Here is a 22,552-nt window from a genome sequence, read left to right as displayed (position 1 = left end):
AGCTGATCGATGTTTCTCTCTCATCGATGTTTCTAGCTCTCTTTCCCTCTCCCTTCCTCTCTGCAAAAAGTCAATAAAATATATTAAAAAAAAAAAGAAAGACAAACTGGGTGGTGGTCTCCCACCCTGCCATGCAGTTGAAGGTCCTACAAGGCTTAAGAGTCTTCAAGCCAAAGTCCACAGTCAGAGGAGCTCTGGGTCTCCCAGGAATGCGCCTGCCCTAGTATTCTTCTCACTCACTGTCAGTGTCTGACAGACACCATAAAAGGCATGGCCTCCATGCAAACCCAGCTGCCATTCCAAAGTGTGGCAGCTGAGCCCTAGGTCCAATACGTTCTCTGTAGTCTTCCTGTATGGAAGCTCTGTGCCACAGATACCCAATGTGGTAAAGGGGCTCAGTACCCTCAGGAAAACCTTTCCCTGACTAGTGTCTTATAAAGCCCTCCATAACTATTTTTTTCTTTTTCTGTTGAATTTATTGGGCTTTCATTGGTTAATAAAAATTTTTCAGGTTTCAAGTGTACACTTCTACAATACATCATCTGTTTATTGTATTGTGTGTTCACTGTCCAAAGTCAAGTCTCTTTCTTACCATTTATCCCCTCTTTACCCTTCTCTACCTCCCGCCACCGGCTCCCCGATCTCCCTCCCCTCTTCAGTCAGAGAAAGACAAATACCATATGATTTCACTTATATGTGGAATCTAATGAACAAAATAAACAAACAAAATAGAAACAGACTAGTAGGTACAAAAAAAAATAGACTGACAGCTGTCAGAGCCCTCCATCATTATTAATTGAACTTCTCACTATCATAGGATTGGAAGAGGAAAGGGGAAAGGTAAAATGTTACTTGAATATTTAACACAAACTCACACTCATAAACAATGTACCAAATATTTTATTTCTCTCAGTAGTTCATATGCAATTAATAAACTCTCAAAGCATTTTATAAACACAAAATACATTATTATACCTTACTAATAAATTATTTCTGTCCCAGGGGATTAACCAAATTAAAATGTTACCAATATTTGAAAAATTTATTTATAAGCCAACTTGAGATGAGGAATTCATATGTTTCTATAAATTTTTCTTAGTTCAATGTTTTGTACATGCCATTAGTACAATAAAATTTCTTAATATTTAGGGCATTGTTAATAACTATGATTCATATCAAAAATAGATATATCAGATTCCTGATTAAGTCAGTTGTAAAATACAGCACACTTGCTATGAAATTCTGTTTGTAACGTTCCTTTTCATAAACTGCAATTAACTACTGATGAATTCTGTTTAATCCTAGAAGTTTTATAAATGACACTTTTCTTCACAGAAAAAAAGAAAGATGTTGAAAAGACAGCAGAGATCACCATACTGTATCAAAGGTCAAATATTTAGGGAATCAGTTATTGCATCCTCTTTTTTGGAATCTGCAGTAAATAATAACTAGAAAAAAAAATTAGCGTTTTAAGGCCAGTTTTTAAAAACACGAATAAAGATAGTAAAAACATTACCACATGCCAACAAAAACAGAACCAAGTGTGTCCGTATCTTCATTTCATCATCAATTCAGTGATTTGAAATAAATGCCACGTTAAAAACCATGAGCACATTTAAAGATTCATCCAAGGAAATTAAGTACTTTTGAGAATTTTTTAAAAGTTTTAGGCAGTATATCTTTGATCAGCATAAGCAAAATGTAGAAAGAACAAAAAAATACTGTATACTGAACCGATCCTCATAGGCCTGTTCCCTCAAAACACCTATCTACCAATTATTTTCCAGTGTTGTTATATATGCCTTATTTTACTTATACATAAAGCAACTAGAGATTTTTCATTCTTCCTATTATTTAAAATAAATTTCTAGGCTTGCATTATAACTGTTCATTTATAATGCCCTTAAAGATCTTTTAACTTATGAAAAACAACTTCTGGAGATATAAAACTATGAAACTTTTCATACTTCTAAGTCTTTAAAACTTAAAGTGCAATATTTTCATGTATCAGCAAATTATAATTGTGCCATATAAATTCATCTTGAAAGAACATGTAAGTAATTTCCAAAATTTTGTGAATGGTACATTATAGGGAGCAGAACACTGATATTTTAAGTTTTGATTTTTCATATGTCTTTATATTATAATGCAGGTAGGAAAAATAAGCACAAAACCAAAACATTTTTATTAGGAGAACAATGTTTTCATGAGAGAAAAAAAAAAAGGAAACATCATGTCTCCCTTTAGTGGCTTTTCTTCAGTCAATTGCTGCGTTTACCAAAAACGTTAGTTCAGTTACTGAACAAAGTATCCAATATTTGTCCAAAGGTTTGTCCAAAACCTCTCAAATAACAATCTCAATCTAAGCTCCTTTCTTATTCTCAAGTAAAGGCTTTAATTAAAAACAAGTCTATTATCATTTGATTCACAATATTAACATTAATGGAAAATTCACTCAGTTGGAGGTGATATTTCTTTAAGGGTCTGACCCATTCGGTGGCACTGTAGAGTGGATTATTAATATACACATGGCTACAAAATTAGAGTCAAAACCAAAGGAAAAAAAAAACATGGAAAACCAAGTATCTAACCATTCTAGAAAAAAAAGATCTACAACTAAAGGATTGCTTAAAAATTCTCTTTGGTAAGACAAAGAAGGGTGGTTCATAGATAAAGACGGATGACTGATTTTCTCCCAGAAGCAGCCCTAGGATCCGTGATTACAGGTACTTAGGGCCTGAGAAGTTTCAGTGATGACTGCTTCCTCAAGTTTTGCTGCTGTCTCATTGACTGTGCATCCTCAATGGCATGACATGCTCTCTGCAAAATAAAGTATTTATTATAAATGGTAAAAGAGGAGTACAGACTAATTTGGTGGACGAGAAAGGTATAAACGCAAGAGCTGGAACTTTCCACACAGGTCCAAGAGCCAAGGACAAGAATATACCTCACGTGTAATGCAAAATAAGACTCTTCTGGCACACTGAGCCCAGTATATTATTTTAAGCTCATATATATATATGCATCCAAACATAACTGGAAGGTCTTTTGGAGAAATAATTGGTATTGGTAACTATAATCTATTTTTAAAATATCTTTCAGCTAAAAAACTTAGGGGATGTTCTTTGAAATAAGTTGTTTACCTCTGCTGTGGTGGTATCCAACAGGTAAATTTTCCGGAGACAGGCTTGATTGGCACTATCTTTTTTGTGGAACATACCCTGATCCTAAGAAAGAATGACAGAAAAGATTATTCTGGGGAAGAAGAAAAAATTCATAATAACCTTTAATTGGATGCTTAAATGTCAATTCTATTTTATAGCCATACAAAATACACATAGTCAGGTAGAATAAAAAAGTCATTTTGGTACAAGAACAGTGGTTCCATCTGTGAGTTGTTAGAATTTATGAAATCGGAGCAGTATACATCTATCTGTATAAAATAATGACTTTTTGCAAACTAAGATATTTACCATAACATCTGACAAATCAAAAAACCCTACCTTCATTTCCTTGGCTGATAGATAAAATTCTTATACAATGCAAAATACATGGGGTCGATTCTCACCACTGATATGAAAGAAAAGTGATAGATAAACAAGGAAACTGTAATATATCTGCACAGTGACACCTTCTTTCCTAGCTTGAAAACTATGTCTCATTTACTAAGGCACTCTACATTTTGACACTCTGCAAGGAGGGAAGGCTGGAATACAAAATACTACAGTTTCATGGTAGTTTCATTTGTAAACTTCTATGAAAGAAAACATAAATTAAAAAATAATAGTACTTGCATCTCTATTAAATTTTATGATAAATGTTTTTCAGATAGATTCAGTAATAGAGATAACATCATTACTGTTCAGGAAAAAAACCATCTTTGAAGTGACAATTTTTAGTTTCTTCTAAAGAGGTTAAAATAAATTTATAATATATCATATATCATATATAACAATTCTAAGTAAAGTGAGTCTGAGAGCTAAGCAAAAGATAGGCTATCACTTTTGCTCATTACCTGCTATATAATTAAAGTTATTCCTTAGAAAATGATGGGGAGGAAATACTTAAAGGTATTATTACATTCTTCAATTGTTTAGCATTCTGAAAATGCCAAATATTATAAAACATGGGTGTTTTACACATTATATTTATAATAACCTTCTAAATGCCTAAGAAATTGAATCTTACCAGAAGTATCTGAAATCAGAGCAAAATAGGTATTCATATGAAATTAAAAAGACCTCTATTTACCAATGCTTCATTCCCCCCAAAAAGGAAGTATCAGCATCCTAGAATTTTCAGTAGATAGAATTGATATTTCACTCCACACAATCAAGGACTGCCAGAAAATAAAGTATAGTATACCAATAAATCAATTACACCTTTTCATACATTTCAGCAAATAATAACATTCCTTCAAATATTTTGTGTAGTTAACTGTTAAAAAAAAGAGTCAAAAACATTGGTTTCCACTCATTTAACAAATTCTTGGCTCTAAAAATGTGACTCACGTTTTCTTACCTTAACTGAAATGTTTAGCAGGTTTCCATTGACACTAGGGGGAAATACAAAATCTTCAAATAGGTACTGCCAGTCTATGCACATAAAGCCAAGGATTTCAACCTCCTTTATACACAACACTCGCCTATTTTGCAAAAGGAAACAAAAATATACAGGTAATGATAAAGGCTGTTCATGATTATCGCTAATATTTTATTCTGCTGGATGAAACAGGTAGTACTCAGTAAACAATGTAACCTGGCATTAAAAATAGTACGCTTCACATAAAAAGTCTAGATAAAGAGCAAATATGGCACCTACCAATTAACAAAGCAGACTTTCAAAAATTCTGCTAATCTTGCAAAATTTACAAAAGTGTCATTTTTTTAAACTGAGCAAAAAACTGAAATCGTCTTTTAAACACATAGAAACAGGTTGTACTCTCATCTGGCAAGCAATAAAGGCAGAAGCTCCTGAAAATGTCTTACTTGGAAAATTATTAATTGCTCTTTACTGTCAATCATTTATGCCTTCCAGTCAAGAAAGAATGTGCAGGAAATGTCACAAACCTCAAATGTCAGCAAAGATTCATGTTAGGCCTACTAATAAATATCAGGTTTGAATACTTTAACAGTAATGTACCATATTACAGAGTAAGTATCCCATTTTACTCAATTGCAATAATAAAATAACAGAATCTTTAAAGTGTATACACATTGATTTCCCCATGTGTGATTCAGATTAATTACCGATATAACTATACTTGGTTCTAAAGTGTCTCTAACAGAAAGAAAAACTAGGAAAGTAGAAGAACTGTTAATTCTACAGTAGCTAGGGTGCCAGAGAAACAAAAAGGATAGGGTTTCTGCTTGAGAGGCACTCGGGAGGCTAGCAGGGGAAACACCATGTAAATAAATAAAACAGGTAAGTGTGATAGCAGAGAGTGCAGGAAAATTCTGAAGCACAGAGAGGAGGCCTCATTGTGCTGGTAAAGCAGGTGGCGTTAAGAGCTGATTCTCAAGAGGAAAGAGTTTTCTAGGTGGGAAAGGGAAATTCAAGCCCAGGCAAAGGGACCTGGGCACTGACATACATAGTGCTACAAAAAAGGGAGATTTATCTGAGGAATGTGGGGGACTAGCTAGAGCACCAGATATATACAGAGGTAAGAAAATTTGCTTAGGTGCTAGATCTGAAGGGGATTTTTTTTTCCATTTTAAGAAATTTTTATTTTAACCTACAGGCAATAGGAAGTGACGTGATAAAATTCCTTACTTCAGTCATAGCTTTAGTAGTCATGGAGGAGAGGTGGGATAGATAATCAAGGTAGGAAGTTATTTTAATAGTCCAATCAGGAAACAGTGAAAGCCTCAATGAAAATAGTGGCTGTGAGAAGGGGGGAAAGCTCAATTCTAAACATTTATAAGGTAGAGAGTTCTACGAACTTGGTGACCAATGAAGTGTGGGAACCAAAATAGACCCGTGGCACCACAATTCTCAGCAAAGGTGCTAGTAAAATTGTGGGCTTGTATGGGATTGTCTTGTGCACTGTAGGGAGTTCAGCACCCCTAGCCCCAGCCTACTAAATGCCCTCCAATCACTAGGACAACCTCCAACACCCCAACACATTCCAAACAGTCTCTAGGAACTGGGTTCCACTCCCCCTACTTCCTGCCCTAGTAGAGATCAGATGATGGAGTTAAAACTCAAAGATACCCATTACAAATCATTGTGTCAAATGCAATTCACCATTCCAACCCTCCCAAAACTCTCCCTTCTCTTAATCACACCAATAATATTGTTGTTCTTCTTCCACCTTAAATCTCCTTCATTTTCCTTCTCCGTGTTTACCACAGCTCAAATCTTGGTCGTCTTCTATTTAACACCTCAGGGTCCAAGATCTCAACTCCAAATTTTTACCCAAACATCAATGGTCTATATCTGTGTCTCTGCTACTGAGGCATCTATACTTTGACATCTCAAAGCCGCACTGAAGTCAGTCAATTCAAAACAAAATTTTAAAAATAGTCTTTTCACTCAAATTACTGTAAACGGTAATACCACCACTCTTGCTATTCAAGCCCCAAACCAGAAAGTTATCTTGCATTCCCTTCTCCCCCACACTCACTCAGTCACCAAGCCCTGGTCTCGTCAGGTTGCCCCTCTGTATCCATCCTCATTCTTTTAATTTTGTCCCTCATCACTTCCTATCAGGACAACAACCACAATCTCTGAGGTAGAGAGACTTCTAAGATGATCAGGTCATGAGGGTAAAGCCCTCATGAATGGAATTAGTGCCCTTATAAAAGAGGCCTGAGAAAACCCCCTTGCACCTTCTGCCACATGAGGACACAGTGGGAAGGAACCATCTATGAACCAGGAAGTGGGCCCAGACACAAACATCACCTTGATCTTGGACCTCCCAGCCTCCAGAACTGTGAGAAATAACCATTTGTTGTTTAAGCCACCTGTCTATGGTATTTTTGGAATAGCAGTCCAAACAGACTAAGTCAGATGGTTTAAAAAAAAAAAGTCTGCTCAGAGAACAATTTCCTAATGAAGATTACTAAAATAAAATATTATGTAGGAGTTAGGACCAACTAGTGGAATTGCAGGCTAATAAATTTAGGTCAGGAGAACTCATATTTTGTTTCTAATAACTGATAAAAAAAAATATCAAGACAAAATTTTGGATGAATTTCAATATAGAAAAATTAAAAGTCCTATGTATTGAAAAACTCAATAAATAATAATTAAAATGTTAATGATATATTGGGTAAAAAGGGCTAATGTCATTAATTTATATAATGCTTTTTAAATTCATTAAGAAAAAGACTAACATAATGAAAAATGAGTAAAGGATATGAATAAGCAATTCAGAGAATATAAAATACAAATGGAAGGATGAATGTTTTAAAATATTCGTAATCATTATTTTCTACCCATTAAATTAGCAAAAACAAAAAAGTTTAAATAACATCTAGTCTTGCGAGGCATAGGAGAAAGGACACCCCCAGATACTATTAGTTGTATGTAAAAAAACTGGCACAGCCTTTCTGATAAAACAACTTGGCAATAAATAGAAAGGGCATCAAAAATCTTCACAACTTTTAAATCAACAATCCCACTGGTAAGAATTTATTTGAAGAAAATAATTATAGAAAAAATACTTAGCTGCAAAGATGTGGTCATAATAACACAATATTGGGAAAGAGAAAATCAAATAGGCAGCATTTGAATAAGTTACAGTATATTCATAAATACCATATTATATAGTCTTTAAATATCATGTTGTCACAGAATATTTAATGGTTTGGGAAGATGATCACAATATATACTTTTAGGTGAAAAACCTAGGTTAATTAAATGTATATGGTGCATTTTTTATACATAGTTTTTATAAAATACATATACTACAAAAATCTGATATACCAGCTAATATCTCTGGATGAAGGGACCGCTGCGAAAGGTTATTTTTACTGGTTACTGTATCATTGAAATCAGAACATTTTTCAGAATGAAAGGGATAGCCACTAATAGTTAGATTGGGACAAAAAGTACAAACCAGCTCTGTCCAAGGCAAACCACAGCTTTAGTTATTTTCATTTTCTTAATTATTCTCTATATGGCAAACTATGGCCTCTAAGCCAAATCCAGTCCATGGCCTGTTTTAGTAAATAAATTTTACTGGAACACAGCCACAGCCACCCTGTTCATTACCTATTGTTCCTGGCTGTTTTCCCACTGCAAGGGCAGAGTTGAATTTAGACCAGAAACATGGGATGGCTTTTGAAGCCTAAATTTTTTTGTACTGGCTCTTTAAGGAAATTGTGTTGACTCCTGATCTATATTATCTACAATGAATAAGCATAACTTTAGCTTAATAAAAATTTAGCTTAATAAAAATTGAGTTATTTTTTAAATGCTGATTTTGGAAGCAATGCTATTTTATGTACAACATTAAAAATCAAACAGATCAAAATACTGACAACCACCTGAATCAAAGAAATTTCTGTTAGAAAGGGTCTACTATAAGGAGACTAAGTCATTGTCCTGGTCAGGAATGTTATTATTCTAATTGTCTTCTGAAAAGCTCTATGAGAAACTAGATTTAAAATTACCATGATTTTTCAATTTACTTTAAGAAAAACCAAAAGTATAATCTATAATAATAAAAGCATAATATGCTAATTAGACCGGATGTCCTTCCAGATGACCTTCCGGACGAAGTCAGGGCTGCGAGGGAAGCCCGGGTCCCAGGTGCCTGCTGGCGGCAGGAGGGAAGCCTGGGTCCCAGGTACCAGAGGGAAGCCGGTGCCGGCAGCCAGGGGAAGGAAGGCCTACTCTTGCATGATTTCGTGCATCGGGACTCTAGTGTATTAATAATGTATACAGTACTATTCCCACAAAATGCCTAATCAAACAGATATTATTACCAAACAAAAAACAAAAATTTAACATTTCCATTGCCCAGTGTTGATACACAATTTTAAAATGAATTAACACATTGCTATTGCAGCTAAGTACAATACACAATACAAATAAATATTGTTTTTGGTCTAATCTAATGGATATAATATAAAAATTTAAGCATAAAAAATAAATGATTACTTGTCAAGTCTGTCAAAACTGCTTCATAGATTGTTTTGTGAATATTTTAATTTCTTAATTAATGGGCAAATCAGATGACTGATTAATTCTCTTTTTAAAAAGGCTTGTAGAGCCATGGCTGGTATTGCTCAGTGGGTTGGGTATCATCTCCTATACTAGGAGGCTGTAGGTTCAATTCCCAGTCAAGGGCACATGCTGGCTCAATGCCCAGAAGGGGGACGGCATGCAAGAGGCAGCAGATCAATGTTGTGCTTTCACACCGAATTCTCTCTCTCTCTCTAAAAAAATAAACTATTTTTTAAAAAAAGCTTGTACATTTGTCTAAATCCTATTATTTTACCTTTACTTTCTCTCCTTCCCAATCAAATATATTTAAATGCATTAGTAAGAAACCTAATGCAGATTTTGCTTACTATAAGTACTTTGCCTTAGTCCTACAAAATTACATAACTTAGAATGTTTTGAAAATTATTAATCTGTAATTATCATTTTGGAATAAGTGACATAGAGAAAATAAACAGTAGTTCAAAGTTCTTTTATTTGGAAAAATTATCTACAACTCCGAAAACATTTAGAAAAAAATGGAATAAAACTACAGAAATAATTATCAACCTTTAAAAAAGCTATGCTTATCATCCAAAATAAAACCTAGTGAGGAAAAACCAAGATGGCGGCATAGGTAAACACCTGAACTTGCTGCCTCGCACAACAACTTCAAAACTACAACTAAAAGACAAAACGGACATCATCCAGAACCACAGGAAGGCTGGCTGAGTGGAAATTCTACAACTAGAAGGAAAGAGAAAAGCACACTGAGACTCAGAGGAGCTGCGAAGTAAAGGCAAAGGTACGGAGGCGCGTGCGTGGAGAGGGCTGGCAACTGAGTATGTGGCTGACTTTTTCAATCCGCAGGGAGACACAAGCTCCCGACTGCTCTGAACTCCAGTTCCGGGCGAGACTCTGGTGACCCAGACTGATACGGGGAGAAAGTGGACTGTCTGGCAGTGGGTGGAACTCAAGGGCAGCTTTCTCTCAGAGGTGCTTGCAGTGATTACCAAGGGACACTGAGATCCGGGGGCCTCTTAGGGCAGGGCTGACGGGAAGCCATTGCTGTTTGCTCCACCCTGAGACTCCGCCCCATCCAAGCTGTGCACAGGGGCTTTTGCATATGAATAGCCTGGTCCTTTGACATCTAAACTTACCTAACAAACTGAAGCTGAGTCAGAGAGACCCAGAACATCCAAAAGAAGGCCCAAGGCCCCACAGCAGCTTGTACTGCTTCACAGCTGGGCCTCATCTGGGCACCTCCAAAACCCTAACAAAGAAGAGGAATCTGCAGATCTCTCTGTAGCTCCTGCTGGATGACCTCAGGCAGAGGCTAAATTAGCACCTCCTTAGAGATCCAAGAGCCAGTGTACCCAGATGTCAAAGTGGGACCATCCAGATTACAACTCCTCAGATCCATAAGGGACACACTCAGGGGGCAGACTCAGTGAGCACCAAAGCCCCACTGAAGCAAGTCTTGTCTCATAAGGATGTCTCCAGCACAGAAGTTCTCCCAGCGTAGGCACAGCTGATCCTCACAGCAATTGGCCTGGAGGACAATTCCTCCCAGTGATACCAACAACAATCAAGACTTAACTACAACAAGACTGTGCACACAGCCCACAAAGGGGTTCACCAAGAGTGTCCACCTCAGGTAACTGGGGAGGCTGAGCCACTGGGCCCTATAGGACACCTAGCACACAAAGCCACTGTATCAACTCAGGGAAGCAGCCAAAATGCAGAGACAAAGAAACAGGTCACAAATGAAAGAAATGGAGGAAAGCAAACAACTAGATATAGAGTTCAAAACCACAGTTTTGAGGTTTTTCAAGAATTTTCTAGAAAAGGCCAATAAATTTAGTGAGACCCTCAAGGATATGAAAAAGGACCAACTAGAAATTAAACATACACTGACTGAAATAAAAAAATAATATACAGAGATCCAACAGCAGACTAGAGGATCATAAGAATCAAGTCAAAGATTGGAAATACAAAGAAGCAAAAAACACTCAACCGGAAAAGCAAAAAGAAAAAAGAATCCAAAAATATGAAGATAGTGTAAGAAGCCTCTAGGACAGGGGTCCTCAAACTTTTTAAACGGGGCCAGTTCACTGTCCCTCAGACCATTGAAGGGCCGGACTATAGTTTAAAAAATAAACTATGAACAAATTCCTATGCGCACTGCGGGCCCGGAACGAGTCGGCTGCTAAGCAGGACAGGCAGCGGCACCCGGCGGGCCGGATAAATGTCCTCGGTGGGCCGCATGTGGCCCGCGGGTCCTAGTTTGAGGACGCCTGCTCTAGGACAACTTCAAGCGTACCAACATCAGAATTATGGGGGTGCCAGAAGGAGAGAGAGAGCAAGATACTGAAAACCTATTGGAAGAAATAATGACCGAAAACTTCCCCCACCTGGTGAAAGAAATAGACTTACAAGTCCAGGAAGCACACAGAACCCCAAACAAAAGGAATCCAAAGAGGACCACACCAAGACACATCATAATTAAAATGCCAAGGGCAAAAGACAAAGAGAGATTATTAAAAGCAGCAAGAGAAAAACTGTTACCTACAAGGGAGCACCCATACGACTGTCAGCTGATTTATCAGCAGAAACTATGCAGGCCAGATGGGAATAGCAAGAAATATTTCAAGTGATGAATAGCAAGAACCTACAACCAAGATTACTCTACCCAGCAAAGCTATCATTCAGAATTGGAGGTCAGATAAAGAGCTTCATAGATAAGAAAAAGCTGGTTCATCACTGCCAAACCAGTATTATATGAAATGCTGAAAGGTATTCTTTAAGAAGAGGAAGAAGAAGAAAAAGGTAAAGATAAAAATTATGAACAACAAATACATATCTATCAACAAGTGAATCTAAAAATCAAGTGAATCAAAAATCTGATGAACAGAATAATCTATTGAATATAATAGAATCAGGGGCATAGAAAGGGAGTGGACTGATAATCCTCGAGGGAAAGGGGTGTGGGGAGTGGGGGAAGAGACTGGACAAAAATCATACACCTATGGATGAGGACAGTGGGGGCAGGGGGGTAAGGGCATGGGGTGGGGTGGGAACTGGATGGAGGGGACCTATGGGGGGAAAAAAAGGAGGAACAACTGTAATAATCTGAATAATAAAGATTATTAAAAAAATAAATAAATAAAATATTTAAAAAAAAACCTTTGCGAAAAAGAGATTCATGAATTCACCCTCCATAAATAAACTTATAGTTCACATATAACCATATGGCTATTGCATTTATGAAATCTATTCTAGATGCTATTTTTTAGTAGTTTTGTGACTTGGATAACCCCCTAAGCCATGCTGACTCGTAGTTTCAGCATCTCCAAAATGAGAGGGTCTGAACAGATGATCTCGAAGGACCCATCAGCTCAGTGTTTTTGTGAGTCTATGACAATGAACATTTTGCAGTTGGAGTATAGTTCTCCACATCCTCTAACATTTTAGTCTTCAAAATTGTTAAGATCTATATTTTTGGCAATTGGAAAAATGTCACTTGAAGTTAATACCTATTTGTAATCATAAGGACTGTCCTCTTGCTTGCAGAAATAGCGCAGTGATATCGATACGTCTCTCCTTCTAACTTTTTGACATGATTCTGAAAAAAAAAAGAAAAAAAAACCTCAAGATGTGGATAATACATGCATTCACACAGTATTTTTAATATTGTATATTAGCTAATTTTAGTAATAATGATAGGAAAAATATTAGGAACAAAAGCACAATTCCATATATTCACATTGTGAAGCTAAAAAAATATTCATCACGTTTATAAATTAACTTCCACTGTCCCTTAAAAGACAAATATGTATTAAATGCTTACTAAGTGATCTTCTGGTAAATTAACATTTCGTTCTGTGATAACTTAGAAATTTTAGAATGTCTACCAGAAATAATCACACATTTTCATTCATGAGAATATGAACATATGCTAATATAAAACTGGGACATTAATATTACAGGGGTTCTTAACCTGGGGTCCATGGAAACATGTTGGTAGGGCTATGAACTACCTAAAATAGAACACAAAATTTTGAAAATGTGGTTCTGCAACTTCTTTCAGATGATGGTTCATAATTTTCATCTGATATTTTTCAATGTCTGTGATCCTTCTCAAAGGCTAAGAACCACTGCTTTTAAATAGAGGTAGGTATACACATAATAAAATTCCAAGATAACTGATCAATTTAATGTTTTGAGTATTTAGTCTTATAGGTTAAATATGCATGAGAAGTATATGTATGTATCAAATTATATTCCTAATAGAGAAGAAAATTTAATATTAATACATACATAAAAAATTTCTAAGATTTCAAATAGCTGTTACAATTTATTGCTAATGACAATTACAAACATAAAATAATTCAAGTATAAATAGTAGCACATTAAAATACATTTGTTTACATTTCAACTATCTTAAAACTACTTAAATTAGGCAACACATTAAAAACCAACAAATAGTTATGTTTTATAATTAAAGTCAATGAAATATTATTGATATTATTTATAACATATGATTAAAGATTAGATAATTAAGATATATGTAAACACAAAACATAAACATACCCAATAAATAAGACCTTAATAATTTTTCACCCCCCAAGACCTTAACATTTTATAACTAAGAATAACCAAGAATATAACATCAATATTAAAAGGTAATGTAATCAATAACAATCACAAGCAGACCGGTTATTATTTCAATTTTAAATACACATTTTTTTAAAGGCCCTTAGTTGCCAGTCATTCTTTGACAATTATAAAAAGCTATGGACAAAGATGAATCCTCAAAGAACTGGGGTCTCATCTTCAGAATGAGTCTCAGAGAAGTGGAGTTTAACAGTCACTTGTTTTATATCAGGCCTGTGTGAATTAGCTAAAATCTTTTAACATCTATAACTTAATTTATTTAATAAAGAGAGAATGGAAAATAAATATAATAATTTAGTAAATTTATTTTCAGTGTTGAAATTTAAATGTTAAATTTTTTGGATTTTAGATGCATTATACAAAAAAATACTACCAACTTTCCATCGTTTATGCACTTTCATTAATTATCAATCTATTGCTATCTTTAAACTATTGAAAGCTTTTAAAGTATAATTTATCACCATAATATACTATAGAAACTTTGTTTTTAAGCAGTACTAAAATCCACTACACTCTGAGATTCAGATTAAGATATTTAGTCACTGATGGCAGCAAGATACCAGATTAGTTAATAAAATAATCACTCTCTCTTCCCAAAATGCATCTTGAGGAATTTACAATATTTAGCAAAAGCATTCAATTTATATTTCAAGTAAATTCTAAGGAAATAATACAAGATATGAAAAATCAATGTATATAATGATGTTTCATTATTACTGTTACTAAAATAACAGAAACAACTTTAATGTCAAGAATTAGGAATGGTCAAACACACAGTACATGGTTACCTTAATAGATGGTAATGCAAGAACTAAGAATGAAATATTTCTATGAACATGAAAAAATATAATTAAAATGAAAAAGCAAGAAACACCATTTTAAATATTATATGAACAAATGTATGTGAACCAAGATGAATATGAAATAAGATCTGACCATATATATATTTATATGTATATACATATAAACAGTAATTATCCTAGGAGAATAGAGAATAAGCAAAATATATCCTATAAAAACACAGTATATGATTTAGTAACTTTCAAAGCTGGGCATTAAATGATACAGAGCAATAATCAGAAGAAAAAGAAAATGGGTAAAATAAAAAAATTCCCAAATAAATATTTAGAATGTATCCATACAACAAGGCGAGGAGGAAATAATTTTATACTCTAATTCTCTTTAATATTTACACATTATGTTATACTTAGTCTCTTAAGGACAGAAGTCTTATTTCTCTTGTATATCCAGCATAGTCTAGATAATCAATAAATACATCATACATAACTGATTATAGCAAGATGGTCAAGGGATGAAACAGCCTATACTTGTCACTCATTGAGAAAAATTACCAAGTCATCTCATTAATGTACAATCACTCTATTTCTTACAGTAACTAAAATAACATATAAAAGTTTAAAAGATGTCTGATATTAACAAAAACTAATAAATCGGACAAGATAACTACATTTAGCTTTAATAATAAAAAGCTTCTTAAAGTTTTATGCTTATTCATAAGCAGTTGTAAAACGGATCATTACAAGGAAAAGTTTAATAATATAAAGAGCTAAACAAACAGAAAGTACACAATAAGTTAAAAAATGTTTAACAAGTTAATACAATTTCCTAAAAATCAAGTCTCATTAAAATTGCAATATATCCAGGGAAATTAAAAATAGTTACGTTTACCTAAGAAGGAAGAGTAATTGTTAGTGATGATTTAAGACAGCATCTTGAATTAGTTATTGTGCCAGATTCTTATAGAAACTGTATATGCAGTGACATTTTTGCCAATACTCAATTTCTAGGCACAAGAAAAATTTGTCAGCTAGAGTTTTAGGCTTGTCTTTGGCTGTCATTCTTTTTTCTTTAAAGTGCTTGTTTTAAATGTGAAGCATTTAATTTACTCTTTTGATAATTATGGTTTAAAAATATAGTTAAAATGAAAAAAGCAAGAAACACCATTTTAAATATTATATGATCATAAGTATATGAATCAAAAATAGATATAATCCAACTGACCAGCTGTATGCTAACCGTTTCATTCTCTTCAAATGTATAACACATTAAATCTAAATTTATACTTTGGTTTCAATTTGGGGGAAAGAATGAAAGTTGCATGATAAATTAACTTATTCTGAAAATTAACTATGGAGGCGCTAATTTCAATATTATTGTTTATGTTATTTTTGTTCTCATTGAGATAATGAGGACCTAAAAACAAAAAGGGTTGGCTTTTAAAAATAAATATATCTACAAAGTCAAGTGCCACATAAGCAATTTGCCTAATTACATGTTCAACTTCTATTTATATTAATTAAAACTAATATAATTGAGAAATTAGCATAACCAACAAGGAGATTCAATTTTTGAAAAGTATAAATACTAAAGGCTGAGAATGTATGTACATAATTATAAAATGATTGCCATTTAACAAGCAAGAATACCAAGAGTTTTAAAAAGGAAAAAGATTAAGGGAACACATTCTCAAAATTCATTGACAGACATAGAACAACTGATACTTCAGTTATTAAAACATATTCCCCAGTTAATACTTCCATAACCTGGGTAAATTTAGGGCTATTTATGAAACTAAGTTATGTAATTCCATCATCAGGACTCATAAACATAAAAATACATAATATATTGGACATAATCTTCCTTTCTTCCAACTTTTTCTGAAATGTACATGAATACCATAAAATAAAATTTTCAAGGTAATAGTTAAAATGTGTGCTTCTGAGCTCAATAAAGTCTTTAACCAACTAAATGGAGAAGAGAGTTGATTTTTCTGCATTATTTAATCTTTTATATTGATCTCTTACTCCTGTATAGTATTACCAAAAATACCACCATTTTTATTTGTAGTCAAGACACTACAATAAAAAGTTCAAATTTTTATTTTAAAAAAAAACTTCATGAAAATGGATTCTCAATCTAAATAAATCAAAGACAGTCAATTAATAGCACAGTTTGTTTTGATTTTTAAGGATGAAATCAAGTAGTGGTATAGGAGACATTTACTCCTGTATTTCCAGTTCTTGCTGTGTAGGCAGAAAAAGAAAGAAAATAAAGTTAGAAGCATGCAGATAAATAAAATGTAATCACATATAATAAAAACCATAGACAAATAACAATGAAGAGTCATTTTATTTTAAAATGAAAGTAGGAAACCATTAATAAATTTATTTTGGGGGAAAGCTAATCATTGGAGTATATTTATACAAGCATATATTATTTAAATACAGTAAAAACTAAAATAAAAGCCAAAAAAATCCTTTAAATTTTTTAAGGCTTGAAAATATTATAATTGTACATAATCTTTTTTTCTCTCCTCCAGCTTCTGTTTATCTAAGTAAATCTAGAATTATAGAGTAGTCCAAATAAATAGATTCGGTTGGAATAAAAGAAAGCAGTGAAATTCCAGTAATTAGCTACAAAGCAGAAAACCAAAGTTAACAATGTTGACTAAATGAACTATCACACCAATAGTAATAAAGCCTACAACTTCTTTTAATATTATCCTTTCTGTACAAAAAAAGCTTTGCGCCTGTGCAGAAAAAAATTACCAGTTATTCCCATTTAACACATTACACTAAAATAAAACAATCAAATTCTACTCTACAAACCATGTTCCTTGTGTAATCCCTAAAGAAGTTCATGAATGAGGAACTTTATGAACCACCCATGAAATTCTGATCCTAGAAATCTTTAAAATTAAATTTCACTCATGACTGTAAGAACAGAATTTATACCTCATATATATCATAGCCCTCGGATTCCTGTCTGTTGTATGGGCGAATGATGCCGTCTTCATGGATCAGGCGAGGGGGACGGAGTCTGGACACTTCCTCAGTTGATTCTGCTGCCCTGTATAAGGCATCAGAATCAGAATAAGTATAAGAAACTATGTGAGAATCCTTCAAAATAATACAAGTATATATATGTTGACTAAACACTGTACCATGCTCCATATTATATCAATATTTGATAAAAACAGAGTACTTTTAAATAATGTGCCCCAAATAATAAAACAAGTATTAAAAGCAAGTCTGTCTGACTCCAACTTCTCCCAACTATTAAAGAATAAAAAGGTCAAAAAAATAAAGGCAAAGGCTAGGTTGTCCACTCTTTGTATCCTTGATGTGAAGCATATAGTAGATATCAATGAACATTTGTTGGGAAAAAAAGAGAAATTTAGGCATAAACAATGTCTCCTCTTACTCCTTTCTGGTGGCACTCTACCTTGTGAACCTATCATACAGGAAGCAAAATATTTAAGTTATGTGTTCCTAGCAACAATTAGCACACAGACACACACCTTGCACACAGTATATACTTAATTACCTCTGAATTCCTTGGAAGGTACTGCTGGCCATATCTATGATTCCTCCAGTGGGACCAGCCACGGCACCCACAAGTCCTTTTCCAATTCCTTTAAAGAATCCAGCAGCTCCCTCCTTTTTGGCACCTTCATAAAACCAAAGACAATGAATGTATAAACATATTTTAAAATAATCAAGTTTGAACACAACAGAAGCCTGAGTGAAATGCCAAACTGCTTTACTCAAAAAGCTTCTAAAATTTGGCTTTCTGAACAAGTTAAATTTAATGATAATCAGTGGTTCTCAAAATGTGTTAAAAATGCACACTTAGGCCCCATCCTAGACCTACTGAATTAGAAACTCTGGGAGTGGTGCCCAGCAATCTGTTTTTATTCATCCTTACCCAAGGATATTTTCCCCCATTGAGTTTTAAAGAGAGTGGAAGGGAGGGAGCAGAGAGAGAGAAACATTGATGTAAGAGAGACACATCAATCAGTTGCCTCTTGTACACGTCCTGACCAAGGCTGGAATAGGGCCTGCAACCCAGGTACAAGCCCTTAACCGGGAATCGAACCCAGACCCTTTGGTCTGCAGGTGATACTCTAACCACTTAGCAACCCCAGCCAGTGCAGCAATCTGTTTTAATAAACCTTCCAGGTGATCCTGAGGCATGCTCAAGTTTACAAATAGTGACTCAGGAGTTTTAGTCAGTACTTGTGACAAGAAGGTCTAAGAACTGACCAGAAAATATCTTCTTTTTTTATGCCAGCCATCAGGAAATTTTTCAAGCAGTGTACGTTTGTATATATCTCTACACACACACACACACACACACACGCTAGAGGCCCATCCATGCAAGGGGCTTTGTCCAAAGGTCGTCCAGAAGGATGTCCGGTCTAATTAGCATATTATGCATATATATATATATATATATATATACACACACACACACACACACACACACACACACATACATACATATACACATGCACTCCTAGCTCTAGAGTATATAGCTAGGAGTGGAACTGATATGTCATAAAATATAAACTCTATATATTTACTTCCAGTTGTCCCAATATATATATAATGTATGTATATGTGAACTTTACTGAAATATAATTCACATACCATATAATCTAACCATTAAAGTATAAATTAAATGTTCTTTTTAGTGAGTTGTGTAACCATCACCAGAATCAATTTTAGAAAAATGTTTATCATCTCAAAAAGAAACCCTATGCCTATTAGCAATCATTCCCCATTTCCCCAGGCCCTTCCACATCCAATCTTATGCAATTTACCTCCTTCCTCCCAGCAGTCAGACCTAGGCAGTCACTAATCTAATTTTTTTCTATCTCTATGGATTTGCCTGTTGTGGACATTTCCTATAAATGGAATCATTCAATAGATGGTATGTTTAATTAGCCTTTCCACTTGCCATCATGTTTTCAAGGTTCGTCCACCTTACACTATATAGACAGTTCCCATCTTACAATGGCTCAAATTATGATTTTTGATTTTACGATGGTATGAAAGCAATATCCATTCAGTAAAAACTAATTTGAATTTCCTAAGCTAGCAGTATGCGGATGATACTGTCTCCTGATGCAAGGCAGCATCAGTAAGGCTCAGCTCCCAGGTGGCCATGTGAACATGTGGGTAAGCAACCAATACTTTACAGTGTAGTAGTAAATGCATTTTTTACTTATGATATTTTAAACTTAAATTTGGTTTATCAGGACATAACTGCATAAGTTGAGAAGCATCTGTACTTGATTTCTTTTTACATCTGGATAATGTCTCATTGTATCAATATACCACATTTCGTTTACCCATGCATTAGTTGATGAACATTTGGGTTGCTATTACAATCTGGCTATTATCAGTAATGTTTCCATGAATATTTATAGACAAGTTTTGGGGCAAACATGTTTTAAATTCTCTAGGGCAGTGGTGGGCAAACCGTGGCTTGCGAGCCATATTCGGCTCACGAGCCGCGTTTGCCGCTCTGTTGACTAATATGTTTGCCGACCACTGGACTAGACTAAATGTTACTGTGTAGTTGGAAGCTGTGAGGATTAGGCAATTGTGGCATATTGTGTGCAAAGAGGTAAAGGGTAGTATATGACAGTGGTCGGCAAACTCATTAGTCAACAGAGCGGCAAACCGCGGTTCGCGAGCCGCATGTGGCTCGTGAGCCACGGTTTGCCAACCACTGCTCTAGAGTATATAGCTAGGAGTGGAATTGATATGTCATAAAATATAAACTCTATATATTTACTTCCAGTTGTCCCAATATCATTTATTGAAAGGCTATTCTTTCTTTATGAAATTATCTTGGCACCCTTCTCAAAAATATATTCACCATAATGTAAAGGTTTATTTCTAAAATATCAATTCAATTTCATTGATCCAGCTATATGTTTATCCAAATGCTAGTATCACACTGTCTTAGTTACTGTAACATTATAGTAAATTTTTAAATTGAATGGTGCAAGTCTTCAACTTTGTTCTATTTTTTCAAGATTGCTTTGACTATTTGCAATCCTTTGAATTCCTGTTTAAATTTTAGAATCAGCTTATCAATTTCTATAAAGAAGCCAATTGGGATTTTGATAAATATTGCACTAAGTAAAGCAATCTGGTTTTTAAAATAGGATAAAAAAAATCAGTCAGTAGCTATTGAAGTCCCAAAGCAATCTAGTTTATGAACCTGCTGAAAATAACATTCAAAGTCTAAATTACAGTCTACTACTTAACCCCTATCCTTTCTGAGAAAAATATATTTATTAAACAATAATTTAGGACTATGAACATGAAATTAATCAGGAATTCTCCTAATCAAATACCTATTAGCAATAAAATTTACTATGTTTACGATGCATCAACTCTTCAGAGCCTGTACAAGAGGGAAAGATTATCAACCTACCTTCCATAGGTTTTGTTATTATTCCAGTCACTCCACCAACAACTCCCTGAAAGAGAAATCAATCATACAGTCAAACTTGAATGGAGGGTGCTTAATTTTAAATCAACCACTAGAGGTCTCTACAGACATACTAGAAAAAAAAAACCCACGAGTACTTATTTGATAATGTGAACACCATGTACAAAGAGGTGAACACTATGATTTTTAAAATATGTCAGAGCAAATATTAAATGAAAGCAGCTTGTAGAAGTAAAATTTTATAACAGAAAGAACAGTAAAGCAGGTGAAAAGATTATTTTTTGTTGTTATTTCATATGGTATCTTTTCTTTTATTTATTTTTTCAATTACAGCTTACATTCAATTATTATTTTATACTAGAGGCCCGGTGCATGAAATTCATGCATGGGGGGGGGGGTGTCCCTCAGCCCAGCCTGCATCTTCTCCAATCTGGGATCCCACCGGGATCGGGCCTAAACGGGCAGTCAGACATCCCTCTCACAATCCAGGACTGCTGGCTCCCAACCACTTGCCTGCCTGCCTGCCTGATTGCTCCTAACTGCTTCTGCCTGCCAGCCTGATCACCCCTAACCACTCCCTGCCACCCTGATCAACGCCTAGCTGCTCCCCTGCTGGCCCAACTGCCCCTAACTGCCCTCCCCTGCAGGCCTGGGTTCCCCCCAACTGCCCTCCTCTGCCGGCCTGATCGCCCACAACTGCCTTCCCCTGCCAGCCATCTTGTGGCGGCCATCTTGTGTCCACATGGGGCAGCCATCCTTGTGTGTCAGAGTGATGGCCAATTTGCATATTACCTCTTTAATATATGGGATTAGTTTTGGGTGTTAAATCTGTTTCTATATCTGCAAAATGAGTGAGTTGAGCCAAATTATCCTTAATATCTACTTGTAAATTTTAATGAGATTACTTATAACTTAATGAAAATGTGGAAAATTGATAATGAAGGGACCCCTGAAAGATTTTGAGGAGATAACATACAACATTACAAGTCACTGGCACAAACACAGCAGTTATAGTTTCCTGAAATTTCCAAAATTAAAATAGTAATATATTTATACATTCTTAATAATTGTCAAGTAGTGGCAGTAATTAAAACTATCTGCATATTATATAAACATATAGAAAAAGATCTAAAGGACATACAGTCTACTGAAAAGATTAGATACACCTGCAAAGAGATGAGGGGTGACCAAAGAGTACTTAGAGCTTACCTATAATGATTTCATTACTTATTAAATATAAAAGGAAAAGTTCATATGTAATCCATAATTAAACCATATTCACATATTACCTGCATAATTTTTTGTTTGTTTGAGAATGTGATTAAACCCCTCTACCCAATAATGGCCTACCTGCTTAACTCTCAGTATATTATGAATTAGAATTATATTCATTATTGTGCTTTAGTCACAAAATTTAGTGTAATGTTTGCCCTAAAAGTTTTCTTAATATTTT

General features: G+C 34.6%; 1 protein-coding gene across 4 annotated transcripts in view; it reads right to left on the bottom strand.

The window, feature by feature from the left end:
• Positions 1 to 882: 882 nt before the first annotated feature.
• VPS13C (vacuolar protein sorting 13 homolog C) overlaps positions 883 to 22,552 on the bottom strand; it is a 202,931-nt gene continuing 181,261 nt past the window's right edge. For 2 of the 4 annotated variants that reach the window (XM_080660478.1, XM_080660479.1), the window contains 7 exons: positions 21,082 to 21,127; positions 18,175 to 18,298; positions 17,583 to 17,697; positions 12,687 to 12,775; positions 4,522 to 4,645; positions 3,144 to 3,227; positions 883 to 2,820 (listed from right to left, as the gene is read on the bottom strand). In XM_080660478.1, the coding sequence (XP_080516604.1) occupies positions 2,731 to 2,820; positions 3,144 to 3,227; positions 4,522 to 4,645; positions 12,687 to 12,775; positions 17,583 to 17,697; positions 18,175 to 18,298; positions 21,082 to 21,127 (672 nt within the window). In that variant the 3' untranslated portion in view covers positions 883 to 2,730. Of the gene's footprint in view, positions 2,821 to 3,143; positions 3,228 to 4,521; positions 4,646 to 12,686; positions 12,776 to 14,993; positions 16,872 to 17,582; positions 17,698 to 18,174; positions 18,299 to 21,081; positions 21,128 to 22,552 lie in introns of those variants that run through there. The other 2 variants (XM_080660480.1, XM_080660481.1) reach the window with 1 other exon arrangement.

The sequence above is a fragment of the Plecotus auritus genome (genome assembly GCF_963455305.1).
Source record: "Plecotus auritus genome assembly, chromosome: 1".
NCBI lineage: Eukaryota > Metazoa > Chordata > Mammalia > Chiroptera > Vespertilionidae > Plecotus > Plecotus auritus.
The sequence above is the reverse complement of the archived record's forward strand: the minus strand, read 5'-3'. Positions and strand labels throughout refer to the sequence as shown.